The sequence below is a fragment of the Macrobrachium rosenbergii genome, chromosome 51 (genome assembly GCF_040412425.1).
Source record: "Macrobrachium rosenbergii isolate ZJJX-2024 chromosome 51, ASM4041242v1, whole genome shotgun sequence".
In the NCBI taxonomy this organism is placed as follows: domain Eukaryota; kingdom Metazoa; phylum Arthropoda; class Malacostraca; order Decapoda; family Palaemonidae; genus Macrobrachium; species Macrobrachium rosenbergii.
In genome coordinates, this window is record NC_089791.1 from 45,883,995 (window position 1) to 45,909,237 (window position 25,243).

Sequence of the window (25,243 nt, forward strand, 5' to 3'; positions counted from 1 at the left end):
AAAAACTGAGGGGGGGAAAAAGGGGAAACGAAAGCTCGGCCTCAAATTGTGAGTTGGTGAACTTCATTCAGAGTAGGATTATTAATCACTGATATGTCATTAAGAAGGGTATCATTACCCTAATAAAGTAATTAGCAGTCAACAGCCCACAGAATGATTATCTAATACCAATAATAAAGGACAGCATGTTGACTGAGGTTAGTCTTAGAATTCTTATAAGGACTTTGTTGCAATTATATTTTCAAACTTCTGCATGATCTGAGACTACCATCTGTTTTGTCAATGTTACAAAGAACAGTACAGTAGCAAAATATGTAGTATTTTTGACTGGCTGAAAATACAAGTTTTTATCCAGAACGGCATTCTATATATAAACATGAACCATTCAGCACTTTAAGTACCTGACCTCTGTATAGATAGCTTGAATGCTGATATTTTATTATGCACTGGAAGATTGTCTTAAAACCAGCTCATCCAGGGTTATGATGATACATGACAAGATAAAATGTATTAAAAGGAAGGCACATCAGCTGTTCCACTTCCTAAAAAAAAAAAGAGAGAGAGAAAGAGAAGTTCACAGCCAAAGATACTGGAAGAAAGATGCCAGTAAGAGATGGAGGACATAAAAAGGATAGCAACTGCCACACTCACTACTCACTGAAAAGAAACACAAAGGTAAAGTATGTGTTACTGAAGAAAGTTGTATACTGCATGACAGTTAAAAGTTAAAAAAGACAGATTTCAGCAACATGAAAGTTTCATGTTAATGGCAAATGAGGAAGTGAGAGAAATGAGTTGAAACAATAGATGAAGGGCTGAAGGAACACTAGTATGCATGCACTGAAATATTACCTCCAGGCTGGGGAAAGCAACAGATTTTTCCACATTGTCGTAATCCTCGTATGGCTCACTGTCATCTGGAAAGCTACCTGAAAGTAAAAGCTGTTTGTAAACTCCAGGATTTACAGTATGAAATTCATTTTACATCTAAAGAAGTATTTAATCTATAAGGAAAAGCTTTTCATCAAAAAAATAATTCACTTCACTAAGAGTGCCTTTTAAAGAATAATTTTCAGAGAACAAACATTTCCTGAAATGGAAAATAAAACATGTTGATAGACTGAATTACAATAACTCCAGATTCACCAACTGGCCAATTTAAAAAAAAACCAAGGAAAAAAAAATGCATAAAATCCCAGGTTCACTGTGCAAGGGAGTAAATTTAAGCAATATTTCCAATCATGAAATCATTAACATAATGGTTGCCCTAATTTTCAGGAGCAAGGCAATATACACACACAAAACACAAAATGTTCTACATACAGTATTGAGGCTTGCTCTAAATAGAAATCTGAATCCTAAAACTTCATGAAACTCAAAACTAAAATTGCTTTTTCACTGCCAAAACAACCTCCATCATCAACATAAAAGTCCTGTTTAGAATGAACTTTTCAAAATCCTTCCCCAACTAAATTATATACAAATGTGAATATGCCGTATATTTCAGTGTATAAGACGACCTTTTGACAAGATGATAGCAAATTTTCATGAATTTGTCTATCTGTAGTATAAGACGACTGCTAAATTACAAAAACCATCTGTGTATAGGCTAGCTTTTGGTTATGTAAAGATGATGTTATTACAAATGCTGTTTTACTTACTGTATCCTTAGAAATTCAAAATAAATTAAATAACAAAGCCGACTCTATATCATGTTTTTCCCACACACGTCGCCTAAAAGGGAAATCATTGCTTTGTTTACGTTTCATCGCCAATCACAAACACCCCTAAAAACAATACGATAATGTATGATAATTATCGTACATATTATCGTTCATATGACTGAATTGTTCTAAATAGTTGTGTGTACTGCAATCCAAAATTGTGTTATTTTTTAATGAAAAACAAATACCATGCTATCCTAAATGTTATTACTACCGTAATTACACTACCCTTAAAATTTCTGAAAGGCTACCAAAAGATAAAGTTGCTGTGAGCACAACCATAACTCAATGTTTACATTTTCTTAACTGGGCTCGCTTAAATAAAAGTTGATTTCATTGATATGGAATTATTTCTCAAATATGTCAATAATATATAAGGTAAAATGGTTTTATTACCTCTATTATCAGTTTATTTCATAATGTGAATCTTTCCATGTATGTCGGTGGTTATTGCACTGAGGCCAAGGCTAGCCTACCAATAAACATTACTTAAAATTTGAGGTTTGATTAGTATAAGACGACCCCAATTTATAGGAAGTGAATTTTAGTATTTAAAGGTCGTTTTATATGTGGAAATATATAATGGATAAAGTAAATATACTTTCATCTGCTGAAATTAACTGAATACTGAACAAAGATAATGATAATATACACTATATATACTACTCTACACATGAAATATAAAATGCATATTTCACAAGGAATGAAATACTGTATACTAATAAAGAAAAAAAAAACAAGATACTGTATATGCCTGGATATTTTTTATGTCCCTGGGAAACTTGTGACAGACAACTGCAACTTTCACATGTAATGATTTCACAGCGCTGGAAATCTAAAGACCTAAGCTTAGGGGTCAGAGAGGTTATAGAGAAAAAGATAACTACTATCTTAAACAGGACTATCCCTACTAAATCAGTGAAGAGAGGATACGGGTCGGGTGAAGTGCTACATATATTCTCTGACAACTTAGAAATGATGCAGCTTGAAACATTTCACCAAATTTCCTGAAAAGCAGGAATGCTCTATCTGACTAATTATTTTCTTACATAATATAATCAATAAATAATGAAGGACCTTTTCATTCATTTTTAATTTGCATACACATACAGCTATTCAACTTCTAATGGTGTTATTACTGCAATTTCACTTGTTCTATTTCAGAAAGTCTCCTAGGCCAGCCCTATATGTGGAGAAACAGTACAAGGTTTTTTTTTTACAAAAAACAAAATGTCCAAACCATTTGCAGTGAAAGTTTAGAAAAAAAACTCTCATAAAACAAAAGGCTATGTTGAAAATGAAACTATAGTATTTCTATTAATTAACATTCATTGATTCTTATAATTCCACATCAACATAAACCTTTGGAACTGATATAGTCCCATAAATTGTAACCTAGATGGGTTTAGAATCCCATACATTAACAGATTCTACAGCAAAAATGGCTTTTCATGTAGCAACACAAAAAACATTAATTGCTGCTATACTGATTACTTAATATAAAAGACAGCAGCTGACAGAAGATGGAACTATGGTATTTCAAAGGTTGCATGGGGCCTTAGGTAGCCAACTACTATATGGATAGCTGGTGCTAAGACTGCATGCAGAAGTCATGAAGAAAAAGTGACAAGTAAAAATGAAGAACTTAACAAATCTTAGCATCATTCCACCTGGCAAATGCTACGCACTGTTAACTAAATATATCAAAAAGTTCCTTATATGCCAGTGATGTCCTCTCTGTTTACTGGGTGTTACTGTCTAAAAAAAAAAAAAAAAAACGAAATATCGACTGCCCTAGCACTTTAGGCAAAACATTCACAACCTACTCAATTTCAAGGACAGAAACAACTGCTGCATTTCAAAAACAGTATCCAATGTTCCATCAGTATAAGTGAAGGATTCACTGTCCAAATGTCATAGCACCATGTCAACTATTACCTGTTCTTCTCAGCTAAAGAACTGCTCAGTAATCCATTAGTCTTGGTAAATGACTCACTTTTTAGTATGAACAAATTTTGGCAGAGATGCACCAGCACCTGCTTCCTCTTAAAATCTCTCAAAAGATTGCCAATATCTGCTATGGTACTAAAATCCAAATCTTGCAAATGCATACATTAAGTTGTACAATTTTTGAAAGTAATATAACTTTGAAGTCCGGAACATATGGTGAGTACAGGTAGTTTCAAATGTGAGCTGTAAATCGTATTTTGATAAAATCTGTAATTACTCTAAAGGAACATTTTTCATTATAATTATTAAAAAATACTCATTCTCAGAAGAACATTTCCATTGTCTTGAGATAATTTACATTAAATTATCCTGGTGACGTTAAAATATAAGGCAGTCATTTTTAAAATACACTAAAAGAACATATCATGAAAAAACTAGTAAGTATTGTACTCCAAAGTCAATACAACCAGCAGATTGCCGAAAGGAAGAGCTCCAAAAGGTGGAGCCTTTAAAAGTAGGTTTATGTGAAAGTTTGGAGGAAAAAGCCTGCAATTCGGCAAACTTGCAAATAATAATCAAGGGCACCTATTACTAAATTTGGGAATTAATATTTCAGCATTGCTAATAATAAAAGACTGACTACCCAAACAGAATATGTCAAGCATTTTCAAATGCAATTATCTCTTTATACAAGAGATAATTGCTCTGCCTAGTGTTTGGAAAGTTCCCACAAGACACAAATCTATCAAACTGCTTAAATGCAGCCACTTAAGCAAAGTAATGACATTGTCATCAAGACACATTTCAGTGCATAAGCTACTATTAGCTGCAGTTCATAAAAGATTCAATGATCTAAAAATACTCTGAGAGCTGATAAATAAATATAGAGGGAATATGATTCCAGTTTACAGATGGCAAATACCAATAAGTGGAATGCTTACACTTCATGGTACTACACAACTACAGCTAATAGTGCATGCCATTGTAATACTGTATAACCAACCTTTTAAAACTACAGTATACTTGCGATTATAAGAGCTAACTAATAAACTTCTGTGTTTGCAGTTCAAAATTTTTTTAACAAGGTGTAATCTGTTTACTATTAATCTCATGTATCTGAGTATAGCTAAAGAACAGCATTCCACAGATTGAATAGTTATATTTCAACCTGAAATTTTTGTTACTTATCTACTCTATGAAAATTTTGTTTTCTATAAAACATAGTTTTTGTTGCAACCTAAATATTCTCAAAAACTGCACAATCATTAAACTGCAATACAGATACATACAATGGACATTGTTTAAAAGTCTGTAACCATGCGCACACACAGCAGGGCTGGAGATAAATAATGTACAAAAATTAAGACAATGTTGTTAAGCACAATACAACCAATATCAGTGAGGTCAGCACAACGAAAATCGTCAGACATGGGCTTAATTACAACTAAAGTTGTATCACACAACACTGTGCATACATCACATTGAAAATGTCACTATATGTGGTCACTGAAAATCACAGACTGGTTATCATATTAGTACTAACTTACTTGTGATATAACTCAAACTGTTATTCTACAGTAAAACAGAACTGTTTAAGTGAGATCACTCCAATGTACCAATTGGCAAAAAATCATAAATTAATCACAGAAATACTGTATTCAAAAGCAGCCAACTGCAATTCCTCTGGAAAAAACCTTAAATTACAAAGATTAGTAAATTCACTGGGTGTCAGGGACATTAAGTGAAGGTTATAAATAGATCCATTCCAGGGCTAAAAAAATACTTCTTACAAAAAATGTATTAGCCAATCTGACTCAGCATGAGAAGATACTGTTTAGTAAAAAGTTAAACACTCAGGTCTTAAGAATTTATGGGAAAACTCACTGCTTTTAATTACTTGGGTCAAACAGGGTTTGCACATAAATAAATGTCTCTATATACCGTCAATATCATCATAAATCTCTTCCAGAATGTCGTCATAGTCTGTTAAAACAGCTTCAGGATCTGCGTCTCCATCACCCGATCCACTCCCAACTGTCCAGGTTGAAGATGAAAACATTTCAAACCCTCAAAAGTCTAAGAATATGATGATCACATGAAATGACTACATAAAAATTAAGAATAATTAAATTTTTTTTGTAAAATTAATTTTTTCATACACTCATAGTTTGTACATTAGAAAATAAATTGTTAGTTCTGAGTGAATATTATGCTAAGAATATGCATTACACACAATATATTAAAAATAGTAGATTCGGATTAGATCTATTATCACAGTTAGGATGATAGAATTACTTTTAATACAATCCTTATCTCTTAGGCAACTGGGATGTAAAACCTCTACATATGCAGAGTTCTACTTTATCTATTATACTCCACAAAGACAAAGTTAACTAAAGTGTGAACATATCTCTGAAACTTCTCACCATAAATTATGATAATTATTACTTTTATGATTGCCTTGTTGAGTGAAAAAAAAAATGGCTTTTCAAAATTATCACCAGTAAGCTACAGCCACATTTCCAAATTTATTTTCCCCACTGCAGACAGTAAATAATTCTTGTATTTTGGAAAATCTTGAAATGAAATAGCCAGACCCTCTAAAGGAAAGTGATTCCAATATCTTGCAGTGCACAGCTTTTGTAAACCAACTGTCCTTGCCTAGCAAATAACTAGAGAAAATAGTGAAAAATGAAGAGGTCTCTCCTCATCCATTGTCACTCTTGAGAATATGTTAGGTTTTAACCAATGTCATCAAGGTATATCTTCCATTTTCAGCTGTTAACATCATGCAACACTCATAACACTCAATATGGGATGTCTTAAAAAATTTCAGAAATGATTTACAGAAGCCAGCAAGGTCATCAATCTTAGTCCTTGCACATGTGAGTTGGGAGATATCCATAGAAAATTTAGCAAATTCATTAACAACTTACAATGATCTTGGAGTTATTTAGTGAACAAAGTACTGTAATCCAAAAATAACAATGCCCTCAAATTATGTCTTGTTATATTTAAACATCCTTACCTTTAACAATATAAATAAAATATCAGCGATCAACACTTCCTTAGCAGAAAGTATTAAAAGCCAGGAAGTAATGTGCAGCTTACAAAGGACTCAATCAATATAAAAACAAGATAACTAGAAGTTATTACCAGACAATGTGGCTGCTAAGAAATTTAGCAATGATCTGAGCAAATTCTTTCTCACTGGAATGAGGTTTCAGTAAGCGATGGCTTCAACATGTGGCTAGAAATTCACAAAGATGAGCATTGAGAAGTTTAATTTGTGTACAAACGTTTCTAAATCTGGCACCTGGCTCTTGTCATCCTTTAGTGATTAATTTCAGAGACAAGTTAAAAAAATTAGTAGACATACAGATGTCACCCAAGGAAGTTCTCCAGCACTCTATATGCAAAATGAATAACATAGGCAATATATCGGAATAAAACAATATTGACCAAAATCCTCTGACTCAAAAATTATAAGAACAAAATATGTCAATTAACATTGCTTCTATTATAACTCTTGTTACCGATTTTTTTAAAGCTGGTTTTGTGCCACTGTTTGGTCTTAATGGGAAAGAGACTGCAATATTCTTATTCCTTATTTTACTCCTGGACTTCCTAAGGCATAGAGCAAGTTCCAGAGGACAAGTAGTCTCTATCAAAACCTCAAATAAAGATAAATTAATGTATGATAGGCTATACAAGTCCAAATATTGAATTTGGGGACCTGAGGATGTTGGCAATGACATACTTAAAACAATCAAGGAGATGAGATGTAAGAAATATTCAGTTATGATTGGTAGACCAGTATTTTTGGTTGAATAGATTAAACTTTTAGATAGTCAATGGATTACTTTCTATAGTCTAAAAATCTTATCAAAATTGCTTGAAGAAAGGCATTCACGAAATCTGCCCAAGTGTTAAGACAAATGTGCCCTGGGTGAAATCTACCAAAACGTTCTTTACGGTGCCCTTTGGTCCAGCTCCATTCCTTTTAGCGTTTTCATTTTCCTCTCTTCCATCTGGTCTCACTGTTGGTCAACTTTATTAAACTTTATCTTGCCTTATTTTCACAACTCATCTGAGAAGAAATCCCTTCAGCACGCCCTATGAGTGTCTGCATGAGCCACAGTGGTCTTACTGAACTAATTAATTAATAATAATGACAACAATATTAATGCAAAATTTCTGTTTTATTTTTTAGGACGGACAAATACTTATACAATGCTTACATCTTAGTTTCTCTGTTGGTGGAGTAATGTTTTGTATTTAGAGGAATATGCAACTCTTCATTAAATTCACTTCTGGATTAATATCCATGGATTAGAGTTTTACTCATGCACACATCCTCATCAAAATACATAAAATTAAAATACAGTACTAGGAACGGTTGGTGAAGGGATAAAACAACACAGTAAAGGCAAAACACTATCTGAAAAACACTTGGCACATATCCATTTATCAAAAATACAAACCTGTAAGTCTATCCTACTAGTATATTTTATTCAGATTAAAGTCTACCTAAATCCATGACCAATTAACATAGCATGACACATTATCTAGTTTAATTTTTTAAATTCACCTCATGACACACACACACACACACTGGGCATTTCAACACCATCATTCCTTCCTACAGTACTTTGACACTTCATGTGTCAATCTACATGAACCTAAAGGATATTAAAAATTATTAATCTAATTAATCTCACAGTCACGTATGATAATCTTGTGCTTTGAAAACTGTAGCAAAATTTTTCCTTACCCTCATAACAAATTATGGAAACACTATATAAAAGATTTGAAAACTTTCAATCAGTTCACCTGGTAGGGAGGGTGAATAAGCCGACATATCCTTTGTTAGTTTGCATCAGAGACAAAATTACACACAACCAGGAAAACTCTTAAAGAAAGCTTCCCACTCATACACAAACCAAACATTATGGTTAATTTTGGAAATAGTACAGTGGCCCAGAGTGGAGGAACCTCTGCATAACATAAAACTGTCCAAGAGCAATAACCTTCCTGACAAAAAACTCTGAAAATTTCACCATGCTCTTGTGCAACTTCAAACAATGAAAGTGACTGTCATTCTGCCACTTATATCTTTTATGCTCAGGCATAACTCATAAACTTTACCAACCATCAGTGTCGTAAGTATCCGTCACTTCCATCACATCATATTCTGGGACTGGGGGTTCCCCAGAGGCTTCCTCTGGCTCAGAGCCTGATCCACCACCTGAACTTTCCCCGCTTGATTCTGGGTAATATGCTAAAATCTAAGGTAAAAGTTCTACAGGAAATATCATTAACACCTGAACATAAGTATTGAAAATGTATTTCCAAAGATCATAGCATTATCCTCATGGAAGCTGCTGACTAAAAAGGATCCTTTGCCAAGTATATTTTTTTTAAAATGAGGGATCTGTTCCCCATTTGTATGAATCCAGAGGGCTATAAACAAAATACATGAAGCATATCCTGCTAACTGCAATTTCTTAAAAGTTTTCATCTCTTTAATTTTGATACACTAATAACAACAAAGCAAAGGAAAAGTGTTATATGTGTTGTGGTCCATTAAAAGTACATTTTTATATAGTGCACGGCACATCCATATTTAACAGTATGTGCTCAGTGTGAATTGTCCTACACTATTTTATGTACTGTACATGCATGAATACATTCATTGCTTCCTATCTGTTGCTAAACCTTTCTCTGTAGTGGGACAAATACAAAGAATGAAGGTTTGTACACCCACCAAGAAAACATCAATACTCATCCTGAGTGAATTATTTTAATTACACCACATTAAAAAATTTTCCCTGTAATTTGTGTAATTACTGTAATACTCACTCCATTTACATTTTTTCATCAACTGTTCCTTACTTTGAATGACTTATTAACCACCTGTTATTGTTATAGCATAACAAATGAATGAATTTCTCTTATACCAAACTATTTTCTATCTTGTGGAATAAAGTTACCTGACCTAAACCTTGAGCAAAGTAAAAAAATTTTTTTATGAAATTTACCTAACACAAAGAACTTCCTGTATGTCTCTTTTTCAAATTTAAATGTCCTAGTTAATTAATATTTCCCTGTTTAAATTACCATTCATTGCACATATATTCCCATAACATAACATAAACTACCTGTTTGTTCTCTACTTGGAAAAATGATCCTAAAAACCTATAATTTTGTACATCTACTGTACAAAAATGCTTGCCCTCTTAAAAGTAGCTACAAATGAAATTTCTTAAAAATAAGGTTTCTAATAGTGACTTAATAACAAACATAAAAAATGAGTTTTATCACAGTTAATGTCTTGCGTCAATGTTATATTAGTACAGTTCAAACTAGGTTACTACTACTAGGTACATAAATTGTAAGCTGTACAGTTTAAACTAGGTTACCATTACTAGGTATGTAAACGGTAAGCTAAGAGATTATTTACATCAGTTAAATGATTTTCTCACCATGAACACTCTGAGTTAAATTGTATTAACAGTAGTGTTTTCATAAAATAAGCTTGGATTATACATCAGTATCTTATTAGATTTCATATTTACAGATCAATAAAAGAATGAATATAGAATGGTTAGTCAACTAAAACTTATGAAAGAAATACCATCCTCTGCTGCATCCCCACTGAAGTCTGGAGGCTCATAATCAGCAACTACTTCTTCGACTGCTGTAGCTTCATCTGCCATATAATCAGGTATGGCTCTTTCTACTCCTGCATACAACAAATGTTAACCTTTTCTTTGATGGACATAAATTATACATTATTGAGAATTCAACAGTAAAAACTCGGAATACATTTAATGACTGATAGGTCATAGTAACTGATATACTGTACATACTCACACATCCTTTCAGCAGCAGCATTATTATGAAAAGAAAAATGTAATGGCTGTGTATTAAATGAATGATATTCATTTTGAAAAGGTAAAGTATTTGCCCTTTCAACAAGTGCTGCAAAATGAGGATTAAATTCAAGGGAATGCCAAAAGATACGTACTTGGATCACTGTATATATCCTTGTGGTCGGGGTAATCTGGAGATGGATCATTCACAACTGGGTACTGGGCATCTCTCTCCACATGGGTGTAGGCCCAAGCTTCATTAGGATCCCAAAGTGTGTAAAGATGAGTCTTGACCATTAGCCAAAAGATGTTCCCAACAATCCAGTTGAATGACCACTTAATCATTTGCACAGGCTGCAGAAGTAAAAAGAAAATGCCCAGTTCATAACTTCACACATTTTTATTCTTTGTAATCAAAACTTCCCAGATTTGAAGCTCCAAGTAAAATGTTACTATTAAGACAGTTGCAGTAATGCAAATGGTAGATGTGAGGATGGCGGATAAAACAATGTTAAGAAAACAATTCTGGCAATAACTATAATACTGTAGTAATATTAACATGGTAACAACAACATTAACAGATATCAAAGTCAAATCAAAATAACAGACAAACATATTTGCACATTAATCAAATAAAAAAAATCCATAATGAGTTATAGGGTCAAAAAATGTCAGTCACTGTACAATACAGTATCAGCATTCACATGGCATGGGTGGCAAACATTATTTACACTGTTACTTTACACCATAAAGTCACCAGTCTCTTATATTCAGACAAGACTGTAATTAGAAATCATGTAACATTAGACAAAAGATCTATAGGTTATCACCCATATCTTTTTCAGTACATGTTTGCAGATACTGTAGTTCCATAAAAATGTAAGTTTGCCAAATATAAACAATTCAACACAATGCTTTATAACTGATGCTCAAGAAATACAAAATTTGTCATCTTTGGCTTCATTCCCAGAGAATCAACAAGAGATTATACAGTATTTATAACAAGATGATGGCAGATGTTCACTGCATAAAAAGGTTACCAAGTATATCATACATCTGAGGAACATGACAAGTAGTCAAATGGTTATTACAAAAGTAGAGGATACTAGAAAGGCTTAATAAGCAAGGGATACTGTATCTCAAGACCTGAAATGAAGGTAGTGGCCTAAAAAATAAAATTAAAAAAACCTCAAGTCACTTGCAAAACAAAGAACAGTCATATCTTATAAGTCTTTTACTAGAAAACATACCGTATATAAGATGGAAGAGCTGCTTGGTTCCATATCACTATCAAGGCACACAGCCTGGTAGTCAAGAATTCTGACCCTCTTATAAACTTCACTTTGTACTAAGGACTCCATAATAGTTCCCTCTATTGTGCCAAAGAATTTCCCGGTGGAATCTTTTTTGTCTGAAGCAATGATGAATCCATTATCATCAAGCAGATAGCAATCTAAATGGGGACTGCTGCAAGTTTTGCCATCTTTGCAACCGTTATCTCTTGATGGATAAGATGGGCACTGAAAACAGAAGATAATAATTAAGTAAAAGACGAAGATTTCTGATCTATACACAGTAGAGTACCTGCTCAGGGTAAGATAAGTAGCCTACAATATTCAACAAGGATTACAGCATTTTAATAAAAAAATATTTCCTTTAACAAGATACTATGGGGAAGAATGGGATACAACAATTCAACATTATATGATACATAAAAAGTCAAATAAGCTAACTTATGGAATCAAGACTCCCACTTCAAAAAAAAAAAAAAAAAAAAAAAAAAAAAAAAAAAAGAGGGGCTTGTTGAAGTCACAGATGTCTAAAATTATTTCTAGGAGTAACAAAAGTATACCGCAGTAAAAGAGGGGAAATGAAAATATGGGAAAAAATACGTAATAACATTAGATATATGAACAAATCTGTGCAACTTACATAAAAAGGACTAATCTTACGTAAGACTAATTGTTACCGAAAGACACTATAATTTACCATCCAGGAAAGTCCATTATCTGAATTCGTTATCATGTTAAAGCTTCAAAACAAATTTGGAAAAGGACACACAGAGGCAATTTTGATGGTAATATCGAGAGCTCACACTGCTAAACTAGTTTAACTGTAATTTTTCTATTTGAAACAAAAATACAAAATGGACATAAGACAGGAGGACATTTCCTTCCAAATCAATAGAAGTTAATCTAATACAAACCATATGGATATATAGATATGAATCAAGGCATGCCAACAAAATTATATCTAAATGACTTTTTTTTATTTTGAGAATAAAGCATTCAGAAGAGTATGAGAGTTAGATGGCAGGAAATAGTAATAAATGGTACCATAAGGAAGATTAAGGAAGTTCCTTAAGTGGATGAGATATTGATGAGGGGGAGATGGAAATGGCTTAGACATGTCCTTTGCACCATCCAGGGGGGGGGGGGATAGTTCATGATTGTGTCAGCTGAGTCCCTAGTGGCACCAGGAGAGTTGGAAGACCCATCACATGTTTCGAGCTTTATGAAAGGGTGAAGTATCTCAGTTTACTTAATGATTGCAAATGTACAGTCTATTCTCTGTAAGGGTAAAGGCAGGACTTCAGTCTTTATGTATACCTTACGTATGGTTTAGGAAAAGACGAGTGCTTGAAAAGAGATGTATTCTCTATAACGCTGACACAAACACCGATTTGAAATTCTGTGGCATAACTGCCATTGGCATGACGTAATGAAGACGTCACTATAAGAACAGAAAATGGAATTGATTATAAGGTAAACTAAACTAACGTAACATATAACGAAGGCAATGCTCAGCTTTGGGGGTGATGATGAACTTTCTGTGATACTCCATCAAATAGATCTGTCAAGTATTAGTCATTTACGTAATAACTAAGAAATGTACTGCTGTCTAATGTTTAACACTGCCAATTTCTTAATGTTTCATTACACACAGCCTTTATTCGCACTGTTTAAACAGATAGCTGAGAAAGGTTTTTATCAATAAATAAATAAATACCGAAATGATGAATTAGCAAATTAAAATTCCTCTACAGGCAGGAATAAGAAAGAATTAGTGAAAAAAACACACAAAACTTCAAAAAATAATAAAGCTATTGACTGCATTTCCATAAACTACTTTATGTAGTACCCATATTATTCATATAATTCTGCTACAAAATAAAAATTTGCACACATCAACAATCAAGTCATTTGCTAAACAAATGCACTTAATGTTGATAACCTACAAGGCTGTTGGATAATTTTCCTACAAAGGTACTCAGCATATTATACTACTACTAGCCAAAAAGACTGTTGTAACAATATAGTACAAGTGTTTAATAGCATAAAGATATACAACATGAGGTCAAAGTAAAAGATTCTGTGTGTGTGTGTGCGTGTGTGTTGAGGTACACTGTTTGTGTAGCATTTGTGACATACTAGAAATGAAAGGGTGTAAAATGTGGAGATTCTCAGTGATAAAAAGGTTAGCAGAGGTTACATGATGGATCACTGTGTTTTGAACAGGGTTGCTTTTGTGCAAATTAAGTAGGAGGCTAGGTTGATGGCAAGAGTTATGAGGGAGGAGGAGAGAAAAACTAAGTACTTTACAAATGGCATGACATGGGAACAATAATGGAAAGGAAGAGATTTAATATCCAGGTAGCATGAGATGGCAAATAAGCCACAGAAGCAAGTGGTACAATGTGTAAGGTGTTTGATATGCTGCTGATGAATATTCTGTATAGGGTTATGAAGTGACTAAAGTTGTGGAAATTTTCTGTACTGGGGGTTCATCCACGATTTTCATGAAGTATTAAAATGGCATTGACTGCCATGTTGTTTTTCTTTTGAAGCCTCCCTCAGGGAAAATGCTCATATTAATAACGAAAAATGTATCCGATTTTATGCAAATAAGTTCCTTCCCTTCAGCTGGTATTCTGAGTAAAACAAAGGAAAAACAACCTGGGAAACACAAATATTGTTAACCAACCCTACTGCAACAGAGAAGCCTTCAAATTACATTAGCTCTATTAATGCTCTAAATATCTGGGTTGGGGGGGCGGCCACAGCTTGGAGCTTGAATGATATTCCCTGGCTGGCAATCAACATAAATCACTAATATTGGGATAAATTACTTTACAGCTGCTGAGAGTTCTCTAATTTGCTAATTATACTGTAGCAGCAGACAAACCAACTCAGTAATGTTGCCTTACCGGATTTGAGTACTGTAGAAAAAACAAATAATAAAAAGTTTAATTATGAAACCAAAAATTTGTGTAAAAAATACTGTATCAATTTTGCTAGTAATTTAAACACTGAAAACAAAATCTAACCATTAATAGAAAATAAATTTGAGAAGGGATACAAAATTGGGCAAAATTCTCAATAAAGTAACTCTTCAATATCAATACATACACTGTAATCTTCACCAACATGTTACTGGTAATATGTATCAACAATGATAATAAGACTTCATGAAATGTATGAAAATATGACTGCCAATGATCAAGTACCTCATAAGATACTTTTTGTTCACCTGTGTACCATTAAGTCCCATCGCTTGCTCACACATATTTCAACTGAATAGCTTTGTCTTCACAAAGAGCACTTCTTCCATAGGAAACATGCGTATACTTTTGTGGACTACTGAGAAAATGCATACTAAGGCAGTTCACTTCTCAGAAGTCTGCAAGGGAATAAGCACTAAGTGTTCTAGATTTTTGCAATGAAATGCACAAAAAATATTTTTTACTGAAGAACATTTTTTTAATCCTGTACGAAAATATGAGCATTTAAGATTTACAGGGTATTATAAATACAAGTAAATACTAACGTTAACTTTTGAAAATGATCTTGTCATTCTGTTTGGAAGTATATGTGTGTATATAAGTTTTACCTTAATTTTCTGCACTGCACTATCCGCAATTCAGCACTATCTGCATACAACTGTGGCCCACCACTACATGTATGTGGATGTATGCGGTGGATAAAAAGCCATCCATTTGGTTTGCAATGCTGTGCAGGTAGAAGAACGTGATGGTAATGCTGTTAACAGTTCATATACCACACTAATAAAGGGATATTGTGGGGGTTGACTGAGGTAATTGCATTTGGGAGGGGATTGGCTGGAAGAGCACTCTTCTGCTTGGGAGCTTTTGCAACTATTATTGGTTCAAGAGCAACATCGTAATTTTGTTTATCACCGGTAAGTGGCTGATAGCAATGTGTCATGACTATAGCATGGAGGTTCCATGGTTGGGAAAGCACTCTTCTGGGAGCTTTTGCCACTGTTATTGCTTCCTAAGCAACACCATCATATGCATCATTTTTTTTTATTGCCAGTAAGTGGCTGATTGAGGTGCATCATGAATATGTCATACAAGTTTTGTTCTCTAACTGGCTGCTTGTGAAGATACCAACAAACCAGCTCCGAGGCAAGCTCCGAGGCGTGCTCGCTGCTTTGTCCAATTGTGCATCATTTCTCATAAATCACGTATTAAACATTTCCATGTGGTACAGTGTATCAATGCATTCTGATGATTTTGTGGCTTTTGTAGGTGTCCCTGCAGCATTGCAGGTTCCATTTTTACTAAGTATGGTACTGCGCATTTTGTGTATGGACCCAACACCCCCTAAGGGGGCCAGGAAGGTACTGACCCTCCAGAAGAAGCTGGAAATCAGTAGGAAGAGGTTGGCTGGTCCACAACCCATATTATAGGCTTAGTACAGTCTACCTTGCAGGACAAGCTGAAGTAGCAGCTAGCTTTGACTAGCTTTGGAAATAAATATATATATATATATATATATATATATATATATATATATATATATATATATATATATATATATATATACACACACACACACCACCCGCTGCTATCTTCTCTTTGCTTACTTAGTGTATGGGTCAAAGTCCTGTGTTTTAAGGGGTACCCAACCACCCCCTACCTACAGAAGAGAGAGGGTGCATTTTTAAGGAGTTTCATTCGCACTGGGGTCCAGGTAGGAAATTAAGTTATTCACTGGGGAGCACTTAACGCCAGAGAAACCGAACGTTCTAGATTTTAATCCCTTTTTTCATCTACTTCCTACTGTTTGAGCTCTGGTACTGTTCTTGAATGTTCTTTACAGATACCAACTGATGCCACTGTTTTGAAGGAAATGGCGTCTGACCTCAGGCCAGTCCGACAGCGATATAGGGATGTGAGGTAGGTCACTCACACTCAGTTGTTACTCAGTCTCAGTGAGAGAAGTCTTGCTGTAATTCCTTAGCCGTGTCACGTGAACGGCACTCTTTCTGTGAACTGGAACCCATAGGCTATAAGCAGCCTAGCCACAAACAGCAATGCGAGGTCTTAAAGGAAGACACTGCAGATCATCCAGCCGTTATGCAAAGTGCACATTGCAAGGCAACCCATGGTATGTCTGTTGGCATTCGAGTGTTACCAGTTCTCTGTTCCTTAACCTGAGTCTCTCATATCATTCAACATTTCTCTCCCCAGCAAATATTCTTTGATATCCTGTTACCCAGTGTTCAAGTGCTTCCCTGTGTGAATTAATTTCGTGAATTAATCATCCCTTGCTCGTAGTGAACCTTAAGTTACTAATCCCTTGTGCTTATAATTGCTATTGAGAGAACCCATGTTTCCACAAAGCTTTATCTGAGATTATTCTATTTCCAGACACGTTATATTGTTCACCCTCGTCTTCCTGAACGTCTATCTTGCCTGAAGAATTCTGCCTTACTGCGGCAAGCTTATCAACGCGCAATATTATGAGAAAAAATCTGTAATTGTAGTTGAATTACTAAGGAAACCAAAACCTGTATTACCCGAGCCACTGGCTCTCTGTTGCGCTGTAAATTTTATCATTAATTTCCTTATTGCATGTAGAATCAGTATTTTGTTGTGCTGTTAAATTCTATACTTGATTTTCTTTATTGAGAGTTTAATCAGTATTCTGTATCTGAAATACCATAATATGTGTGCAATAAAGTAGAATCTTGTACTGATCATAACTTTCAGTTGGCGACCTACCATTATTCTTATGTGTGATTTTATCTCTTCATGTGTTTTATGGTATTTACGGCGGTCCACGATGAGTGTTGTTCAAGGCTTAATTAATATTTCATTAAAGTAACCAACCGTGGCCAAAAGTAAATATATATATATATATATATATATATATATATATATATATATATATATATATATATATATATATATATATTCTTGGTATCAGTATCCAAATAAATGAAAGTAAAAAAAGAAAATATTTTTAAACAACAGTAACCGTCTGATTTGATTCTGGTCACAACCCAGGTAAGAGAAATTCAGTACAGGGGAACCAGAAAACAAACCAAGCTCTTGCTAAGATTTTTTTTCTAATTCCATTGAGAAAACACTGAAGCACAACTGGCACTTAAAATATGACACTTACCTTTGAGGTTTCATTTATGAAATATTCAACAAATTGGCTATGCTTGATAGTGACGCCCACAACTGCAGCTGGAGCCTTTTTGGAGTTATTTTCCTCTATGAAAATGGCACGGGTAGCTACCACCAGCACTTCAGCTGGATCTTGGGTAGCTTTGAAAGAGAACGGAAAAAAAAACAATACATAAACAGCCTATAGAATAAACAGTTTTATTTTAATGGTTATTATTTAGCTACCAATCACGAAGTCAATATTAGCCTTGTATAATTAAGAAAATATTACTTTGTTTTCATCTATCAAATAAAAAAAAATATATAAGAATATATATTGAGATGATGCCACCTTAGTAACTTGTATTTAGTGGTGGCAAGTAGCACTGAAAATGTCAAGAACTGTTCTCATCTAAGATGATCACGAATATTTTAACATGATTCCTTTCCCAAAAGTGTATACTCCCTTACTAAAACGCAAAGTCTTTAATGATATACTTGATGAGTGTATAACTTGTTTTCTTTACATGAAAAGCCCATTTCCTCCAGCTCTCAGTCTAATCAAGAAACTGATAGTTTATCGTTTTTACTGTTGGGCCATTATCTAACAATTCTTTTGTTATACCCACTGTTTATTTTATTTATTACAAATAGAGTGCAGTATCTGGTACTGTATACATATACATACATTGCATTATTTTAAAGGACTTCATTTATTCACACACCTTAGAGGTAAGCGACTTATTCCACTTCACTTCTCTAATACAGGTTTCTCATGGCAGTTTACTTGTTTTGTTACATCCAATTATTCTGCAACCAAAAAGAAATCCCTAAGTACAGAGAAGCTATGCAAAAAGAGAAACTTTTGAAAAATCTTACCAGCATCGAATGGAACAGAGTAAACATAGGCTAGAGGATCTTGTTCATAGTAATCCACTGCCCTCTTGTACCAGACCTCATCTATGGCCCTGTTGTGTACTTGCATGAAGTGTCTGGAATAAAGATCATAACTGCCATTAAATGCTGAACAAAGACATTGCCGTCTATCATGTTTTATAAAATGTTACGTAACGGCACAAAATATAAAAATAAAAGTGCTCATAAAAAAAAGAAAAGAGTGAAATTACAAGGCTAGGTTTTCACACAGTGCTCATCCCAAGAATAAGTATCTGAATGAAAATCCTCCTACTCTGAAAAGAATTCTTGCAGTTTTCTAAAGGAGAGTTAAAATGAAATGCTGTCAAATATCTGGCTTTAGTTTGTATTTTCCCTGGTGAAAATGATTCAGCTTCATCGAATGAGTAGTCAAATTTTATCTAAAAAGCAGTGTTACATTCCAAGCATATGTAGATACTCACGGTAATCCTTCCTGGATCTTCGGGTCTTCACTGCTATTATGCTTTGGGATGTCGAACCATCTGGTGAGGCCGCTTCGTGTGGCGACAAAAGAGGTGGTGATACCAGTGATGTGGCGTTTAGTACTACTGCAAAAGGAGGGCATATGTCAAATTTTCCACAAAACTTGAAAAGTAAGTAAAAACGCTTTCACTTACGCTGAGTCACTTATATACTATAAACCCGTCTGTATTCTTAAAATGGCAAATGCTTTGTAATGATAATGCTGTTGATGTCATGGCTCTAGAAATTCCTTGCCATGTAGCGGTTTTTTTTATATCGGAAAGAAACTGACCTTAGCAGTGAATGCATAATGAGAGCCATCCTGTACAAAATACCTAACTTCCTTATCATTACTATAAAGGGTTTTAATGGGTTAGAAATAATAATTGTTATGATTAATTATGAGAAGGAAAGGATAAACTCCCATTATGCATTGGAAAATATATATAACTTTCTTTAGCAAAAAGAATTAGATTAAAAACAACATGACTATTTGTAAAGCATTGCAGCTTCATGGCTAACAAAATATATTACGTTTCTGATTGATATAAAATGTGGTACATGACAACACTGACATCAACATCAAAACAAAGTTATTTTGGCATGTTATTAAATCAATCTCCCTGGAAGAAAAATCAAGTAAACAGATTCCATGTGTGTAGCTGTTAAAAACAAACAGGATTAATTTCTTCTTAGGAATAAACAATGACATAAATGACATGAATAAAGTTAGAAAGAATCCAGGCAGCTTTACATTTTACAAAAGAAATAATTTGGTAACGAAATGATTATTTCTCGGATACAGGAGGAAAGACATGTTATATTAGTCATTATGGCTAGTATTAGGAAAATTCTGTATTGATTTATGGTATAGCATGATATGAAGGTGCTTTCGTGAATAAATATGAATTGTAATGGCAACATACAGTCTAGCATTGCAATCACAACTAGTCACTATACTGTGTAAGTTTTTTTAATGCGTAAAGGCCTAACCATTCATAGTTTTTTTGTGCTTACGACTTACAGCAATGAATCTTTAACAGATATGGGTTAAAACATCGTACTAAAACCATATCATCCATAAAAACATGAAAGTGGATTTATAACTCCATATACCTTTTGTACTACTTTATAACATAAAATTTTTGTTCAATCAAAATCATATAAAAATCAAGGTGATACTTGAGGGCATCAAATATTGAAAAAATGGCAAAACATATACGATCTAACAATGACTTAAGAAGTCCGCAATTTTTGAAAGTTCTTTCCCATATTTTCAGTATGTACATTTAAGGTCATTCCTTAAATTTACATTCTCAACATGTGCTGCATTAATGATGTTCAACTACAAAGTTTTTATGTGAAACAAACAAAAAGTTAGGTTATTACAGTAAACAGAAGAGACCCACCCTCATTTATTCTACTTTTTTCAATGGACACTCAGTGAATGTGACATTGCGATTTCAACGTTTCCTCATTTATATGACAGCATAACACTGAAGTGTCTGTATTTACAGAAGCAATGACGGCATGGGAAAGTGTCTACTACGCTGTCTGTGTAGGAAAGGAAGTGAACCAATATGTTGTTAGTTTACCAAATGTATTGTGAACAAGTTCGGAAAGGCACCTGGAAAAACAGGGTTTTATCCAAGTGAGAGAAAAAAAAAGCCACAAAAACATACGTATGGCATCACAACTACTCCTATGAAAACATTTAACCCCTTGACATCATCATCGCTCCCATTAACAATCATTTCTATCCAGTGCTTTACCTTCCTAAAATCTCCGCTTATCTTTAGCTTCTCTTGTCATAGTTCTTATCTCTAGGCTAGATTATAAGAGTATGGATGGCAGTGAAGAAGAGTTCCAGCTTGCAAACAGAAATTCGATTTGTCTTCACTGTCTACGCGTCTCTGTAAATATCTATTGTTTTTGCATAGGTTGTACTCCTGAGTCGTAGTTCTTAAATAAAATTCTTAAATAAAATGATCAGTGGTTTAAAACCAAACACGAAGAATGTCTTATGAGAACCAGTGACTAGTGAGCAATGACAGTCTATATTATTTTCCTCTATCCTATAAAAAATAAACTTACAGGATAGAGAAAACTGGTTTTATAATTCAAATAAAAATGAAAAACCTGACTGATGCACACATACTTAAGCAATGATAATAATTTACATGAAAGTCCTGAGATAAAACAAACACACAGTAACGAATCCACAAAGGAATACTGTAATGCAAAAGGCAACGTATCAATCTATTGTAAGTTTATTATTCTTAGATCTTCCCCCCTTTTTGACTTGCTCTCTTAAATGCCATTCAAAATCTTAAAACACCTATAAATTGCACATGTTGAATTATGTGCAACTACTGTATTTTTATCACAAGTAATACTAAAAAACGTACGGACCGTTAGTATCCAAAACACTGAGTTGCAAATTCAGGATTTTTGAGGAAATAAAAAATCTTGAGACGACAACAAAAGGCACTAAGAGTTGTCCTGGCATTGAATGAAATGACCTTACTACCACAAGCCAAAATAAAATTGAATCACAATGAATCTGAAAATATTAAATATGATGACATTCCAGCGAAGAGAATTAAAAGCGATGCTGATGAACTCCCTCGGATGGTTAAAAAATCTGTGAAAAAATTGCAGACTTCTACTGAGGTTACTGCGTTCGGCCAGTGAGTTAGGGTATATTTAGTAAGGTAAAAACTTGATTATGGAGATTCATAACTGTTGAAGCAACATCATCTTCCCGTGGTTTTTCCAATATGGTGCAAGGTCAGTTAGTAGATGAAATGTTTGCAAAAGTTGAGACATAAGTGTAATACTATCAGAAATAATGCCCAAGTCCTTCTGCATTCTCCGAAATTGTGTGACTGTGTGCTAAGGATACAATGAAAACATTCTTACTGTACATCTGAAAGAAAATGAAAGTGTTAATACTTTTCTGCAGTTGTGCAGAAAGACTAATAGCTAAGCCTTTTCTAAACTGGTTCACACAAACCACCCTAAACAAATAGTATGCCAACTCCCCAAAGAACATTAGTGACATTTTAGTACCTTTAATGTCCTAGAACTAACTATCACAGGACGAATATGGTGAGACCTGGATAACTGCACAGTATTTATATAAAAAAATATCACAGGAATCACTTTAGTTGAAATCCAGGCCACTGCTTTTACATTGCTGTTCATTAGTGAGCCAATATATGACCCTACCCCAAAAAGAACATTTCAATTACCTTTGGAAAGTAAAAGACAAATGTCACAATGTAAGACTGAACTTATCCTGGGTTTAACAAAGTGCCATTGAACTAATTTGCTTTGAACACACATATTTCTACTACTGTACATAAAATAAATAGGTTTATTAATGTTTAAAAATGGTAAAAAATCTCAAAGCTATCATTATGATATAAGAAATAAATGTAATAATGATTTATGATTTTTAACAGCTTCTGAAGTGTATAATTTGCTGAAGGCAAAGTACTGTATACTGATAAACTCAATGTCCCTATTGTATAAAAAAAAATGTCAAATTTCACAGAATCATGAAGTAAAAATGAACTTTTCACAGAAATATCAGGGATGCCAAGCTAATAAAGACTGCTACATAATTCAGTCAAAATAACTCTAAAAGATGGAGTTTATAAAAAAGGTAGAAGTTTTAAAAACTTGTCTAACAGTGATTTAAATTAGAATGTTCATTTTCCCTTCAACCCATCAAGATTATATTTTACATTAGGCAGTGTTTGAAAATAGCACTGAAAAGGAAACCCAAAGCAACCCACAATTTTTCCTTCCATTGAATTTCCTCAATTCCTTTTCTTCTTACGAAGCCTTTCAGCAAAATCTTTGCCAATAATGGTCAGGTTAGGGCTACAATCTTTGAATTCTAATTAAGGCAAATTTGTATGGTATCGTCAACTGCAAAATTCTGTTATTTAGGATAAATAAAATAAATATAGAATATGAGGCACTCAACTTTTTTTGTAGTGAACATAAACATGCAAACAAAACACACTTGGACACTGCAGCACTGACAGTGGAAAATGGTCCAAAGACAGTATTCTAATACATACATACCATTAAGACACTAAGTTCAGTGAACACTTAAACTCTCTCCTTACCAATCCAGATATGTCAAAAAAGACTCATGTAGTGCAATTAAAAGACCATCAGGTAATTTAAACCCCCAAAGGTAAGATACTATACCTGAAGAGTAGTGCCATGTACATCTCCATAGGGCTATTGTGAAGGGAAATGGGCATTAGTGCAAATTCTGAAAATGTGACATGTACGGAAAACAAATCCAGTAGACAGAATAGAGATCTCTTATGAGTCAAAGGCACAGAGAAAATTGCAACCAAAAATAAAATCTCTAAAGGAAGAAAATAAATGCCACCAAACTAAACGAAATAAAATATCCATAACCAAAAACATCAAATAAAAATGTCTGTACAAATGACATTCTGTTAAGGAGTAAAGCTCTGCTGTACTCCTGCTGGGAACTTCTTTCAAAGTGAGCAGGCACTTTTCCCAGATTCATTCCAGACACAGGAACTTGGTGGAGGGTTTCAGACAGCATTGTTTACAAAGTTTCGAGTTTATTAAACAGAGTTTCTCCTCACTTACTCCGACCTTACTTTTAAAAATCTTCTTGATGTGTTGGGAGCAACAATCTAGGAAGTAGCCATTGTTACTTAGCCACCTATTTTTTTTTCGTGACAGTTAACTGTATAAAAAGTCAAAGATGATAAAATCAAGCCAAGCTGACATTTCAGTAGCTACCAAATGGTATGTGCTGTCGACAAGAGAACCAGTCTGGACTAGACAGACTCTTACACGTGTTAAGTTTATGGTATCATCAACCCAGAGGCTAGTTTAGTGTAAGCAATTTCTGAAACTTTTCCTCGAAAATCTACAGGCAAATGGGGGACCTTTGCTTACATAGCAACACACCTCGTATTACCACTAATAAAACAGTTGTGGTATAAACACAGAAAACTTAATAAAAATCTAAAAGAATTAAAATTAAGTAGACAGTGATCCAGTTATAAAAAAAGGATAGATGAAATGTATTAGTGTAAAGCAATCAGTTACAATAGCTAAATGATTCCATTTGTGCTTGGAAGAACACTGTGCCACGTGCGACACATTGAAATTAAACTACAGTTAAGTGCAATCATTAAGGGCATATCTTCAAAAATTCTGCAGTTTTTTCCTCTGTGCAGTAAGAAAAAACTGCATTTCAATTCTGTGAATGTAAAGAAGAAGAATGACGGTGTAACAAGAATTTACATATTGCATAAGATAGGTAAAATAACTTCAAAAATTAGTTTCCTAAAGTTACTTTTAGACTTTCTTCAGTGGAAGAACGATTTTTCCACGAAATGTTTAAGCATTAATGTAATAGATATGCCCCTTTGACTGTAAAGTTGGTAAATAATATGGCAGTGCTGATACATCTGTGCATGTGTTCCACACAAAGTCACACAAGGTCAAGCCTGAGTGAAAGCATGCACAGAGAGTGCAAAACATACTGAATTAAATGCAACAACCTGAGTAGCTAGAATAGATGTACACTGTAATTACAACTAGACATTTTATACTTATCAACTGTGTGATATCTGTAAAATATCATAAGCCTGAAAAGTGCTCTTTCTTCTGAAAAATATGCATAAACTGCACTTTTATTTTTACTACAATAGTATACCTAGATGCATGAATTCTACTCACTGTGAAAAATAGAATGTGTACAATCTAAAATGAGCAAACAGTAATTCGGGGTCTTTACAGTTATCAGAGAAGCAGATTTTCTGATAAAAATGGTTACTGCATTTTCATGGTGAACTTAATTTACA

At 33.9% G+C, this 25,243-nt stretch overlaps 1 protein-coding gene across 13 annotated transcripts in view; it reads right to left on the reverse strand.

The window, feature by feature from the left end:
• The window catches only part of LOC136833364 (voltage-dependent calcium channel subunit alpha-2/delta-3-like), a 590,349-nt gene that overhangs the window by 73,674 nt on the left and 491,432 nt on the right, over window positions 1–25,243 (reverse strand). For 7 of the 13 annotated variants that reach the window (XM_067095399.1, XM_067095401.1, XM_067095404.1 and 4 more), the window contains 10 exons: window positions 23,595–23,627; window positions 19,328–19,453; window positions 18,849–18,961; window positions 17,983–18,131; window positions 11,800–12,069; window positions 10,705–10,903; window positions 10,312–10,419; window positions 8,827–8,943; window positions 5,616–5,708; window positions 853–929 (listed from right to left, as the gene is read on the reverse strand). In XM_067095399.1, coding sequence (XP_066951500.1) covers window positions 853–929; window positions 5,616–5,708; window positions 8,827–8,943; window positions 10,312–10,419; window positions 10,705–10,903; window positions 11,800–12,069; window positions 17,983–18,131; window positions 18,849–18,961; window positions 19,328–19,453; window positions 23,595–23,627 — 1,285 coding nt within the window. The remainder of the gene's footprint in view (window positions 1–852; window positions 930–5,615; window positions 5,709–8,826; window positions 8,944–10,311; window positions 10,420–10,704; window positions 10,904–11,799; window positions 12,070–17,982; window positions 18,132–18,848; window positions 18,962–19,327; window positions 19,454–23,594; window positions 23,628–25,243) is intronic. The other 6 variants (XM_067095409.1, XM_067095412.1, XM_067095413.1 and 3 more) reach the window with 3 other exon arrangements.